Raw genomic sequence first — 13,274 nt, forward strand, 5'->3', positions numbered from 1 at the left:
AGGTTTATGGAGAAGGCCTCACTGACAGAGATGAGGTTCAGGCTCCCACGGGTGCTGAGGGGGGACAGTGTCTGGAGCAGAAGGAAATGCTCTGCTACCTCACAGCTGAACTCCTGTCCCAGCACTTGGAAGCCAGAGCAGGAAAAGCCACTAATCACCATTAGGAAGAAGGCTGAAAAGTATAGGGAGATGTACAAACACACTGAAATTAAAAACTAAAAACAAATAAACAAAAAACCCCACCAATGGCTAGAGTGGGTGAGGCGGGTGAAATCAGAGGTGAAGAAGGGCCTTCTCACAACAACACATTCTTCCCCAGCCACCCTCAGGGCCTCCCACAAGCCTGAAACCCCTACACCTCAGCTGCACTAACCCACTGGTGAGGTGTCACCCACAGAGCACGTATCAGCACAGAACCACAAAGCACGGTTCCCACACTTCCTCTTCTTACCCAAGAGGATATGAAGGCCCAGGGGGCAGGGTCCTAGGTCCTATGCAGGGAGGAGAAAGTTCTGGGGGTCTATTCTGCCCTCATCAATTAACGGATCAGAGAAGCTGGGTCCTGAGGGGCTGGGACAAGAGATGGGGACATTTCACAGTGGTGAGGAAAGGACATTTCGAGAGACACAGGGATATCCAGGGGACAGGTGTGGCTGGGGCTCATACAGATGGCAGGTGGGGGTGGGGTGAGGGGGACAAACTAAGAGGACAAAGCAAGGGTGCTGTGGACCACAGCCTTTGAGAAATGAAAACGTTTAGGGGAAACCAACAGCCTCCCTGTTGCTGCCCTGCTCCAGCCCCCTGGGCCCTAGGAGGACCCACGTGTCTGGCTGCAATCTTGGAGGAGCCCACGAGGTTGCCATCACCATCCAGGACATCGATCCCTTCTTCCAGCTCCCCATACCGCATCAGGACCACGTTACAGATATTGGCGCTGGCTGGAGAGAGAGGGGAACAGGGAGCTGCAGTGAAGGGGGAGGATGGCATTCCACCTGGTAGAGAAAACCACTGGGCTCCACCCTCATCCAAGCCTCCCTAGCCCAAGCCACAAAGCTCTGAATGGATTCCAGGCTTGTATTCAAACGTAGTGGACAAAAGTGTGGATGTGGTGCCTGTCAGCCTGGTGAGGGATTTGGGGGCCTGTGAGAACCTGGGGGACAGAGTTGGAAAACAACCAGTGCTAGGGAGGAACAGGAAATGGTTCAGGGCTCAGAGAGCCTGATCACTTGTCAAGAAGCCTGGCCTCCGCAGGCAGACCAAATGGATGCCCATCTGGGGAGGCTCTCTGGCCTGAAGACGCAGCCCTCACTGGTGCCTGATGCTCCACCATCAGCAACTCAGTCCCTGGGGCTGCCTTTCTGTGTATCCTCTTGAAATGGCAGCCCCCCACATTCAGCCCCTTGCTCCTCAGAGTGAATCAAGTTCCCAGAGATTTGCTTCCTGACAGCAGGTGCCAGAGCAGGCAGAACCTCGGTGTTCACCCAGCACCACCCCCTCATCATATGGATGGAAAATTGAGGCTCAGGGTGGGTGTAGGGGGTGGTATATCTGAGGTCACATAGCAAAGTGGGGCACCACTGAAAGGCCACGGAGCCTGATCCTTTGGATACCCAGGAGATGGGAAAGAGGGGGTGGGGGGTCAAGCAAAGCCACAGGAATATCTTCCACATTCTTGCTTCACATGGGTAGGTTTCCTCCTTCGGCCATGCACACCCATCTCAGCTGAAATCATGGGGACCTGGGCTGAGGGGAGGATTCCTGTCTCCTTAGTTAAACACTAGATGCCAGAATTTGGGGTCCTCTTTAGGCTCCCCTCAGCTGGGACTCATCTCGCTGGGCCCGGGCCCTAGGCTGGCTGTGGGCCCTGACCTTGCCTGAACTTCTCAGACCCTGCTCCAGGAGGGAAGCGAGGGAACTTGGGGTGATGGGCGGGTGGGGAATGGGGGGTAACAAATGTGGAGCCTGCCTGCTTCACTCCACCCCCCAAAGCGCCTTGCTGTGTTTAAAGTTTTAATTTTTGCTAATTAATGTCAATTAATTTTGTATAATGAGTGTTTAATTTTGGGGAGTGTGTGAGCCTCGGAGCGACTGCAGTTCTGGGCTGTGAACGCTGATTAGCATCAACACCTGCTGCTTCCCCACTCCCTCCAGTTGGGGGGGGGCGGGCACCAGGGTTTGGGGAGCTGGAGGGTGGCAGGGCCTAGTAGGCAGGTGGAGTGGGAGGAGGACCACAGATGCTCCTGGTGCCTGAGCCAAGGCTGGGGAGCAGAGGGGTTCGGGGTGCTTGCAGCTGGGCACTGGGGTTCTGCAGGTGAGGGGTGCCTTGAGACCCTGGAGGTCTCTGAGTCTCAGTCTCCTTTTTCAATAAAGTGGGGAGATGGAATAAACAGAGGGGAAGACCAAGAGGCTCTGTAGTCTTTGGAGAGAAAATGAGGGGACCAAATACAGTTTTTAAATATATTTGCAGCACATATGCTATCTTTGGGTAGTTCTCATGTTTCCACAAGACACTTCGCTGCAGTGGTAACCATGGGCCGGCCTCCCCTGCGTTCGGCTACTCCTGGCCACACAGCAGGCACGCACACCTCTTTTATACAGTGGCTCTCAACCAGGGGTGCTTCTGTGCAACATCTGGCAACGTTTGGAGACCTTTTTGATGATCATAATCTTGTGTGGGGGTTGCTACAGACATCTAGAGACCAGAGATGCTGCTAAACCTCCTACAGTGCACAGGACAGCCCCTGTAACAAAGAGTGATCCAGCTCAGAATGGCAGTGATGCAGATGTTGAAAAACCCTGTGTTACACACATCTACACTGTCAGAATTAGGCAAGCGAATCTTGGTCAAGGAAGAGAGGTTGAGAGCTCCGGATATGGGCCAGCTGGGCCTGGGTCCTAACCCTGGCACCAAATCTCCTCCTCCTCACTCTCGGAGGAGAGCTCCTTCCAGCCCCAGTCCTCCCTACCCTCACCCAGGGCTCAGGACCAGAAATGGCCCCTTGGGAAGGGGGGTTCCTGGCTTATGTTAGTGACATGCTTGTTAGTGGCTGCAGGAATGCTACATCCTCTACCCCTTGGGCTGCCAGGCCAGCTGTCCCCAGGAGACCCAGCAAAACCATTGGATAGGATATTGGGGGTTTCTTCTCTAAAAGGCATCAGTCTCTGCACTCCAAGAGCAGCTTCCACCACTGTACCACCAACCATCATTCTAGGAAAGAAAGGCTACAGGAATGTGGTCCAGGGGACGAGCATCTGCTTTAAGTCAGGAGTCGCCAGATCACTCTGCAAACTCGACTTCCTTCCCCACTTTCCTGGGTGTGAAAGGAGGGGCTGCATGAGGCACCTCCATGGGGTCTCTGGGCTTACAGCCTCTGAACCAGTGCTCATGCCAGGTTGAGGGAAGCCAGGAATGGCCGAGATATCTGTAGCCCCAATTGTGTGCGTGTGCATGCATGTCTGTGTAAGACACAGACAGACAAAGAGAAGAGACAGTGTGGATTTGGAGGTGATGGTCGACCAGCCCTAGGCTCTTGCTTGCTCACCACAATTTTCAAATATGCAGTGCAGCCACACCAGAACAGAGCAAGACTCTGGTTCAAACACAAAATGGCTTGATACAAAAGATTGAGTATGAAAGGAAGTGAAAACCACACCTCCCTCCCTTCAGACAGCCCTCCAGGACACCTTGGAATGACAAAGCTGCCCTCTCATCTAAGGTGCCTGGATGGAAAAAAGACAGAAACCCCTAAAAGCCACCTCAAAATGACAGCAACCCCCAAGCTCATCCCTTGGCACACCCCCATTCTTACTGCCCACTCAAATGGCACATGCCCTGTGATCTCTTCTGGTGACTGCGTATACTGGGTGTCCATTTACAGGGCACCTGCTATATGCACAGGTTACTTGCCATCCCTGTCTTTGAGCGGTGAGATTGCTGGCCAGTTTCAGTCATTTCACTTCCATGATCTCATCCAGAACATTCACTCCTGCCATATTCCTTTCAAGCCCTGTCTGGTCCCACCATCCCATCCTTGGCAAGTCCAGTTCTTGAGTCATGGACACTAAGGGACTAAGCAAATGACAGAGATGGGGGGTGGTGAGAGAGAGGGTGAGAGAGAGAGAGAGAGAGGAGAGAAGAGAGAAAGACACCAACCACGGGCCACACAGGTCTCCTTTCTAGCACATCAGCAAGATCTACTATTGACAGTATCAGCAGGTTAATTAAGCCGTCTGTTAGTGATAATGTTAAGAAAGCTGGCACATTTTCAACTCAGATTGACACCATTCAAGACTCAGGCATGTTGGAGCAGTGATGCTGGGAGATATAAAGGGATGAGAGAGAGAATGAGAGAGAGAGATTGCTCCATGCTGATGGCAAGCTCGGTCAAGTCCCAAGGAAAATATGGTCTTGACTGCTGCAGATATTCTCACATCAGACCCATCACTGATGCAAAATCATGCCAGTCGTGAACAGCTAGTGAAGTGGCCTGGGTGAAAAAGTGCCCTGCAGTCGACAGAAAATAAATGTGCAAGAAAGTTCTCAAGAGTAAGACTACCAGAGAGCTTGCTCCTTGAACTAGCACAGACACATAGGAACACAGAGATTTAGAGTCCAGAGACACACCCACCTATGGGGGAAATGAGTTTGTGGTCAAGCAATTGTATCAACTTGCAGGAAAAGGACGCTTCAAATATGCAGGTGAAGCAATAGGCTATTCATTTAAGGAAAATAAAACACCATAACCCCTCTATTCTAAGATGCATTTTCTCACACTTTAATGTTTTCAAAATCATAATGTGCCTTACAATGGGTGTTTGGGGGAGGGGGAGCTTATCTGCTCCCCACAACTGCTTGTGCATGGATGAACTTAGCCATGTGTATAGATGTTCATTCAAGTGCCACTTCAGTTGCTCACAGCAATCCACAGAATTTGAACTTAAACTTAGATTCCTAATTGTCGCCTAGGACTTCTTTTTAAAACTTACACACTATAATGGAGCACAGGCATGAAAAGTTATTGTACATGCGGAAGATCGTCTGCCAGATACCAGGCAATGCAATTAAAGGCGGCAGAAATTGCCAAACCATAGATAGCTACCCTAAAGAAATGCTTGCCCATATGTACAAAGAGACATTTACAAGGATGTTAATTATAGCGCTGTTTGTAAGAGCAAATAATTAGAAACAACCTAAATGTCCACCATTTACGGAATTTACATGGGAAGCTCTCCAAAACAAACTTATATGAAAAGGGCTACTGAGTATGTACAGAATGGTTTACTGAATGTAAAACCTCGTAATTGGTATACACACATCTGTGTGCACATAAATCCACAAGTAAAGCTTTGGAAGCCACCCACCGCACAGAGTGATCTTGGGGAAGAAAACTAAATTTATGAATTGGGGGGTGGGGGAGCTGAAGGACTTCCACTTTTTACACTAAATTGTTCTATATTATTTGCATTTTTACAATGAGAATATAATCAGGCTTTACTCGTTTAAAAATTAAAGTAGATCATAAATCATTAAAAGCCAATGGGGACTGGTGGATCCTATGCTGAGGTGTCTATGTGTCAGAAACTACCTAAAGCAGCTGATTAACTTCAAGAATATTTTTTCCTGCAAGTAAAGGGAAAAAAAAATAAAACTACCACTATAATCAAATAGGAACTGCAGACAAAAAATTCCCAATATTCTTTTGTATGCTTTGAAATTATATTGTCAGTTTTAAAAGAGGCTGAAAAGCTCAAGATTAGAGGTGGGGATTACAAAAAACAGTGGTAGTCATGATGCTGTTCACCAATGTCTAGAAGAGAATTGGAAAATGTGAAGAAGGCTGAGACTCAAACTCTGTGGTGTTGAAGAAAGGGAGTTGGATTGAATGTGTAGTGAATGCTTATTTATTCCTTCAAATGAACACGAAATATAGTCCTCTTTTCTTCTGAATGGCTATTATAGTAATGCCTCTTATAAAAGAGGCATCTTAGAATAAAGAAATGTGGCATTCAATATCTCTATTTATGAAGTATATTATAAGAAATGGGAAACTGGGAAAATATATTTATTATATGTAACAAACAGCTACTAAGATTAATTTATGGAGGGTCATGGTGACTGACTCAACAGCTATTCTACCCAAAAGATTAGTCTAAACTAATTGTAATAACCCCTTCCTTGCTAGTGATTGGTTTAGGAAGGGACATGTGATTGATCCTAGCTAATGAGGGATGTCTGCAGGGGACTCCTGGGAAAAGTCTCTTCTTATTTAAGAAGAGGTAGCAGGGTGTGCCTCATGTCTTCCAGGCGGTGGTGAGACCTTTGAATTGCTGATGCCAACATAGGACTGTGAAGGCAGCTACCCTGAAAATGAAGCCCCTGACAGAGAGGTGGAAGGAAGGGCCCTGGATGCTTCACCTGGGACTCAACCTTTATAAAATAATAAATTCCTTTATACAGATGCTCAGTGTTACTAATCATCAGAGAAATGTAAATTAAAATCACAATGAGATAGTCACAATAACTCATCAATAAATCAACAAATAACAAGTGCTGTCGAGGATGTGGAGAAAAGGGAACCATTTTGCACTGTTGGAGGGAATGCAGACTGGTGTAGCCACTGTGGAAAGTAGTATGGAGATACTTCAAAAAATTTTAAATGGAACTGCCTCTTGACCCAGCAATTCCACTTTTGGGAATACATCTGAAGAAACATGAAAACACTACTTTGAAAGAATATATGCACCCCTATGTTCATTGCAGTGTTATTTACAATAGCCAAGATTCGCAGCCCAAGTGCTCATTAGTATGAGTGGATAAACAATAGCTGTGATATATTTACACAATGAAATACCACTCGGCCTTAAAAAAAAAAAGAAGGGAATCTTACCCTTTGTGACAGCATGGATGGACCTGAAGAGCATTATGCTAAGTGAAATAAGCCAGTCAGAGAAAGATAAGTACCATATGATTTCACTTATATGTGGAACCTAATGAACAAACTGAACTAAAAAACAAAACAGAAGCAGACTCATAGATACAGAGACCGACTAACAGCTGCAGAGGGGAGGGGTTGGGGACTGGGTGAAAAAGGTGAAGGGATTAAGCAAAAATAAATAAATAAATAAATAAACAAACAAATAAATTCCTTTACATAGTATTTAAACCAGTTTGAGTGAGGGTTTCTGTTACTTTAAGCCAAAAAATCCATAAAAATGTATAAAGAGCTTTAACAATTATTAAGAAAAAGATATAGTGATAAAAATTACTGAAAAGTATTTGAGTAGGAATTCATAAAAGAAATGTTAAGCAATCTTACTAATAGTCAAAAGAGATTTTTGAATCTAAGAAAAAAATCAATCTACAGAAGTTGTTTCTGTGTTTTTAATATTAATCCTCATTGGTTAAATGGTTTACATATAGTGTGGCTTGTTTTCTCACTTTGTTAATGGTGTCCTATGTCATAGTTTAATATGTAGTCAAATAAGCAATCCTTACTTCTCTGATACATACTTTTTAAGGTGGCTCCAAGAAGCTCTACCCCTACTCAAATATTCATCTATATTTTCTTCTAGAACCTGTAACATTTTACTTTTCACATTTCGGTCTTTATCTGAAATTTATTTTTGCATGTGGTATAAAATTGGAATCTCCTCATCTCTCTTCCTCTCTCTCTCTTCTCTCTCTCACCTCCCTCACTCCCTCCTATCTGGAAACCTAGATGCCTAAAACAAGTAAGAAAATATTTTCAGCCATACTGGAAATTGGAAAAAGGCACATTAAAATGAGAAAAGAACCATTTCATGTGCATGAAATTTTTAAAAGATTGATAATACCAAATGTTGGAGAAGATGAACCTTGCAGGTAGAGTAAAAGCCAGCATGCTCACTGGGCAGTATATGCACTAACACTCAGGTACACATGCCCTCTGATGTGGTCATTCCATTTCTAGGTGCAGATGCTAGTGGGTGATTCTCAACACTGGCTGCACAACTAAAACCAAATCTAACCCCCAGATCTCAGCATTTAAAAAAAAATCTCCCCAGGTGGTCGTTTGAAACCCTCTGCCTTGGAGAAGATGCTCCTCCAGGTGTGCACACAGACACACACACAGGTAGTTAGTGCAGCACTATGTATAGCAATAAGGAACTGGAACAACCTAAGTGTGCCCAGTGAATCAGCTGTGGAATAGTCATATTGTGGAATGCCTCTAGCAGCTGAAATGAATGTCTATGTATTAACATGGATAAACCTCTAAACCACAATAAAAAGTAAGCTTTAAAAGGACATGTACAGTATGACAGTTAATGTAAACTTAGAAACACATAAACAATACAATTTCTGATTTATCATACATGCACATATGATATAATATAAAAGTGGGGAGAATGCAAGCTAACAGCCTGCCCCTGGGAGAGAAAGAAGAAACCAGAATTTAAAAAATGAAGGCTTTAGGAGCATCTAATATTTTGTTTCTCTCTTTCCTATAATATTTCATATGTCTGAAATAATATTTCATATATTTTTAAAAGCCACAGAACAAATTACTGTGGCTGCTAAAACATATTTTTATGACTGCCATGGAAAGACATCCAAAACTTATCGTGAGGTTAAAAAGAAGTCTATAGGACAGTCTACACAGAAGAGTCTCATTTGTATTAAATATATGTATTATAGAGACATTATAGATAGGCAGAGAGCCTATACTTCTAGATGTTCACTGGAATTCGGAGGGACATATACCAAACTTATTTCTGGGGAGAGAAATAGGATTGTTTAACTTTATATAGCAATTGTGTATTAATCAGGAAAAAGTAGAACTATTTTTGTTTTAAAAAAGAAAACCCTAATAGCAACCAGGAGAGTTGAACTTGGCTCCAGACTGACATTGGACCAAGTGCTCCTGTTGCACTTTCTCCTCTCTCTTTCTCTTGTTCACTCTCCTGTTTTGTAGGTAACACATGAACACAGTAAACAGTTCAAATCATATACAAGTCTAAGTAATAAAAAGTAAGTCTCCATCCAACCCCTGACCCTCAGCTTTACCCGCCTCCCCAGAGGCAATCACTGTACCCAGCTTCTCAGGTCCCTGTGAGACATGATCTGTGGATTTGCAAGCAGATATATGTCCATCGCCACCTTAAACACACACACACACACACACACACACACACACACACACACAAATTCTTGAATCACACATGAATGCAATTATCCATAAAGATGCATACCCTCATACTTGCTTAATTTCATGATATTCTCCATTATTCTGCTTCAGAGGCAGTGCTACATGGCACAGATTTTTTTTTTTTTTTTTAATAGTTGGAGAATTTGAAGAGTTTCACATCTCATACTGAAGTGTCACAAACTCAGGACTGGGAATTTCTGGACTGGGAATTTCCGGATTGAAAAATCAGCCTGTAAATTTAGGTGTAGGCTGACTCTGAAGTTCAACATCTTAAGAGATTCCCGCTAAGATATTAATCTTCTGGAAAGCTCCCCCTTTATCACAGCCATTCCCTAGCTTGAGATTCTTTGGTGGTTCTCCATTTACCGTAAGATCAAGCTTGAACTCTAAGCTAATACCCAAGACCCCAATGTGCCCTCTCATCTCCTCTCCTCTCCCCTCTGCAACCAGGCCCCCTGCTTCTCCCTAATTTCCAACACCTCCTCCCTGCCTTGTGCTTCCTCACCTTCTCTGTCTCTGTACTTCTCTCCCCTGTGATTTCAGGAATTACAAAATCTCTGAATTGGAAGGCCATCCATAAGTATTCACTGAGCACATATTGTATGCCAGGTCCTGAGCCAGCTGCCCAGAAATTATGTAACTTGGTCAAACATGAGTGTCCCTCACAGCTTTCTGGGCCAGGCTGATACATACTCAGACACCTGCCTAACTGAGGACTCAGGCAGCTCCTTCCAGGTTTTCAGAAGATCTTGCTACTCTTGTTGGGCTCCCACTCACCAGTGCTACTCTGGATATGTGAAGTTCAGAACTAAACAGGCTCCTTTGTTCTGGGCACGCTATCTCTAGTAATACAGCTGAAGTCTGAGTGAGCCTCCCCAGAGCCACACTGTAGACCTATTCTGAGCATACAGCCTGTGAAGTTCTTCGGTCTTTATCCCAAGTACTCCGGCCAAGTCAGGTCTCGGCACCTCTATACTTCTGCAACTGCATTTTTTTCAACAGCAAGCCTTACATCAAACCTTGTGAGGCCTTTTGGATCCTGGTTCTCTTGTCCATGAACTCATAATCACTGCCAAGTTGTCACCGCTGTTTCTTGTGTAGGACCCACAGGCTTCCTCTGATGAAGCAGTTATATAAATAACTGAAGGGGGCAACTGAAGACAGAGACCTGGGACACACCGCTGAGACTTCCCTTTAGCTGACTTGGCCCCACTGCCATGTCCTCCTGGGGCCTGACACACACTGAGGGCCAATGCCAGTTCTGGGGCTGTCTCAATCCTGGCAACCAGCCTAGCCCAGCCCGCCCAGCCCTCCAAATCCGACATGCCCAGGGTGACCTGGTAAGTGGTGAATTCATGGGTCATCCACCCCAGCCTGCCTACGGAAAGGTGGGTTATAGTGATGAGGAAAACATATAAGAAAACAGAACATTCAAAAAACAATTAAAAAAAAAAAAACCAGAATATATGTCCAGGCAGCTACAGAATTCGGTCACCAATGTCAGGGTAGAGTTCCACTATGGGTGTCCAATTTCAAACCTTTTCTACCAAAGCACTCAGTTGATCACTGAACAAACACGGAGCACCGCCTGTGTGCCAGGCACACGGGAGGCCTGGGGGCTGGTACCGAAGGAGGTCCTCGGGGAGCTCATAGTCTGATGAGGAAGGCAGACTTGGGAACAAAGACTGGCAGTTCTGGGACAGACACCGGCCCTCACAGGGTGCTGTGGTCTAACCTCGACTGGGGTTACCAGGGGGGTGCTTCTTGGAAGAGGTAGTGTCTGAGCCGAGAAACAAAGGCCTGCAGCCATGGGAAGGCAGAAGGCGAGGCTGAGGCAGTGGGGAAGCGTGGGGACTCCAGGGAAGAAGGGCCATGTGCAAAGGCCTGGGGCCTAGGCAGAGAGGTCACAAGATTCGCCCCCTCTACGATGGGGTATGACCAGGGGCAAGCCCAGTGGCGAGGCCGAGAAAAGGACTCACAGGTCTCCAGAGGAGCCTTGATGTGGGCGGAGGGAGCGTAAGTCATGAGGCCCAGGACCAGCTGACAGTGGTGCACCCTGCTGTTCCCTAATCACAGGGGAGGAAGGATGCGGGGGAGCAGGCCTGGGACTGCACCTTGGGATCCAGGCACACTGCCATGGCCAATTATGGATGAGACAAGCAGGGTGGATTGAGCACCAAGCAGGAGCAGTGAAGAGGATGGGGGAATCAAGGACACTAAGGCCTCGGTGGCCTGGGGGCCAAAGGAACATGAGATGGGGGACAGATGTGGGGCACACTGGTGTGCACGATCAGAAGACCTTTGCCCAAAGGCTGCCCAGACATCCTGAAGAATGGACTCATTGGTGAATACAGAGCTTTTTTTTTCATGGCGATGAAATAAGCTGTGACATTTAACATAAGGGACTGCCATAGACAGCACAGGAAAAAGTCATTCCCAGCAAAGGGATGATGAGGCCGGCATTTCCGGTCCACGCAGGAAGATTGTTCCCTGGACAAGTAGTTGGCTGGCTGGTGCTGAGGATCAGGCATCCCCCACTAGGAGCTCAGAGACCACACATGGGTCTTATGAGCACCCCACACTGCTTGTCCCCTGTTCAGCGTGGATTCAACCAGGCAGCATAGGGGTGACCTTGAGAGCTTCCTGCCCTGCCCCCTACACACACACAGCCTGGGTACACAACTCTGCTTGCCACATGACACCTGAGGTCCCCACCTCTCAGCTCCTGGCCCCGCCCATTCCTGAAAAGGTGTGTCTACTCCTCTCACCTGTGCTCAGGCCATCATGGCACCAGGGACCTGAACTCCCTTGTGCTGGCCACTCCTCCCAGCCCCCACCCAAGGCCTCCCTGAAAGCTGTTTGTGGGGCCTCGCCTCAGCTGCAATGGACTCTGCTGTGAGGACTGGTGGCTGGACCAGGAGGTTTGTATTTTTCCGATGCCTCAATTGACCTTTAATTACACTGTTTGCCCAGCTCCCCAAACCATTAACTACGTCAATTAATGGAGGGCCTGCTCTAAGCTCGAGCTCCTGAACACAATTAAGCGTGACAGTCCACAAATAAGAACGAACTGGAGGATTAATTAAGGTCTAAACAAATTAATTGCCAGTCCCCAATCGATTCTGAGGCCAGCACACACCATCTCTCCTAATGTGTCCCTGTATAAATAGATTTCCCACACGATTGCTGGTCTAGACTAGCGCACAGCAAGGCTCTGAGACCACCGCATGAGGGAGGCTGCCGCGTCTGTCCTTGGGGCTCCCCACATGCTCCACAATCCCCCGCCACAGACACATGCACACGACCTGGCTGAAAAACTGGGGGCACACCTGGCGGTGCTCCAGGTTGGAGACCGGGCAACCCTGGCTGCCTCTGGGCCACATCCCTCAGGTGCCAGCCTCAGAAGTGAAGGGTTAGTCCAGGGGCCTTGAAGGAGCCCTGGGCGTCACCTTTGAGGCCCCAGCTTTGGCCAGCTCAGGATAGCTTTCAGTGAGTCAGAATTTGTTTCTTCTTCTGTAAAAGGGGATGGCTCCCTCTGCCTTAGGGTCCTCCCAGAGACAATGAAGATAATTGAGGAGAACAGAGGCCTGCTCTGCTGGGGTAAATGAGGAGAGGCTTGGAGTCCTAGGAATATTGGGCTCTGCAAACCCAGGCCAGGCCTGCAGTGACTGTCTCAGATGTCCCAGCAGAAAAGGGATGAAATAGGGCCTGGTCTGAGCCAGAGAGAGGTAGGAGTGGCAGAATCAGGTGCACCATCCAGGTGTCCTGTGCCCAGAGTCTCGGGCCTCTCTCTTTGGCAGCAGGTGGGGCCCAGTGCAGACAGGTGCCCTCCCGCCTCTCAGACCTCAGGCTGAAGCAAGAGCCCAGGGAGAGGCTGGGCAGAGCAGCAGGAAGAAGCAACCGACTCCTGGGAGCCTCCTGGCTTCCCAGGGCCTGAGTTTTCCAGCCTGCCCAGGAGGGACAAAGTGGAGATGTGGCCTCTGAGCACAGTGTACATAAAACCCATCAGGACCCTCCCTGACACTAAGACCTCCTTTTGCTCCATCCTCTTACACACACATCCCAATAACCAGAGCTTAATGTGATCAC

The 13,274-nt window shown here is 47.2% G+C and overlaps 1 protein-coding gene across 4 annotated transcripts in view; it reads right to left on the bottom strand.

The window, feature by feature from the left end:
- Nucleotides 1-13,274, bottom strand: part of SFXN5 (sideroflexin 5) — a 102,096-nt gene that overhangs the window by 25,072 nt on the left and 63,750 nt on the right. For 3 of the 4 annotated variants that reach the window (XM_090281515.1, XM_090281517.1, XM_090281516.1), the window contains exon 11: nt 823-938. The exons of the other annotated variant lie outside the window; for it this stretch is intronic. In XM_090281515.1, coding sequence (XP_090137641.1) covers nt 823-938 — 116 coding nt within the window. The remainder of the gene's footprint in view (nt 1-822; nt 939-13,274) is intronic. 4 annotated transcript variants of the gene reach the window in all.

Source organism: Furipterus horrens, unplaced genomic scaffold, assembly GCF_987537825.1.
Source record: "Furipterus horrens unplaced genomic scaffold, mFurHor1.1.pri manual_scaffold_6, whole genome shotgun sequence".
Lineage (NCBI taxonomy): Eukaryota > Metazoa > Chordata > Mammalia > Chiroptera > Furipteridae > Furipterus > Furipterus horrens.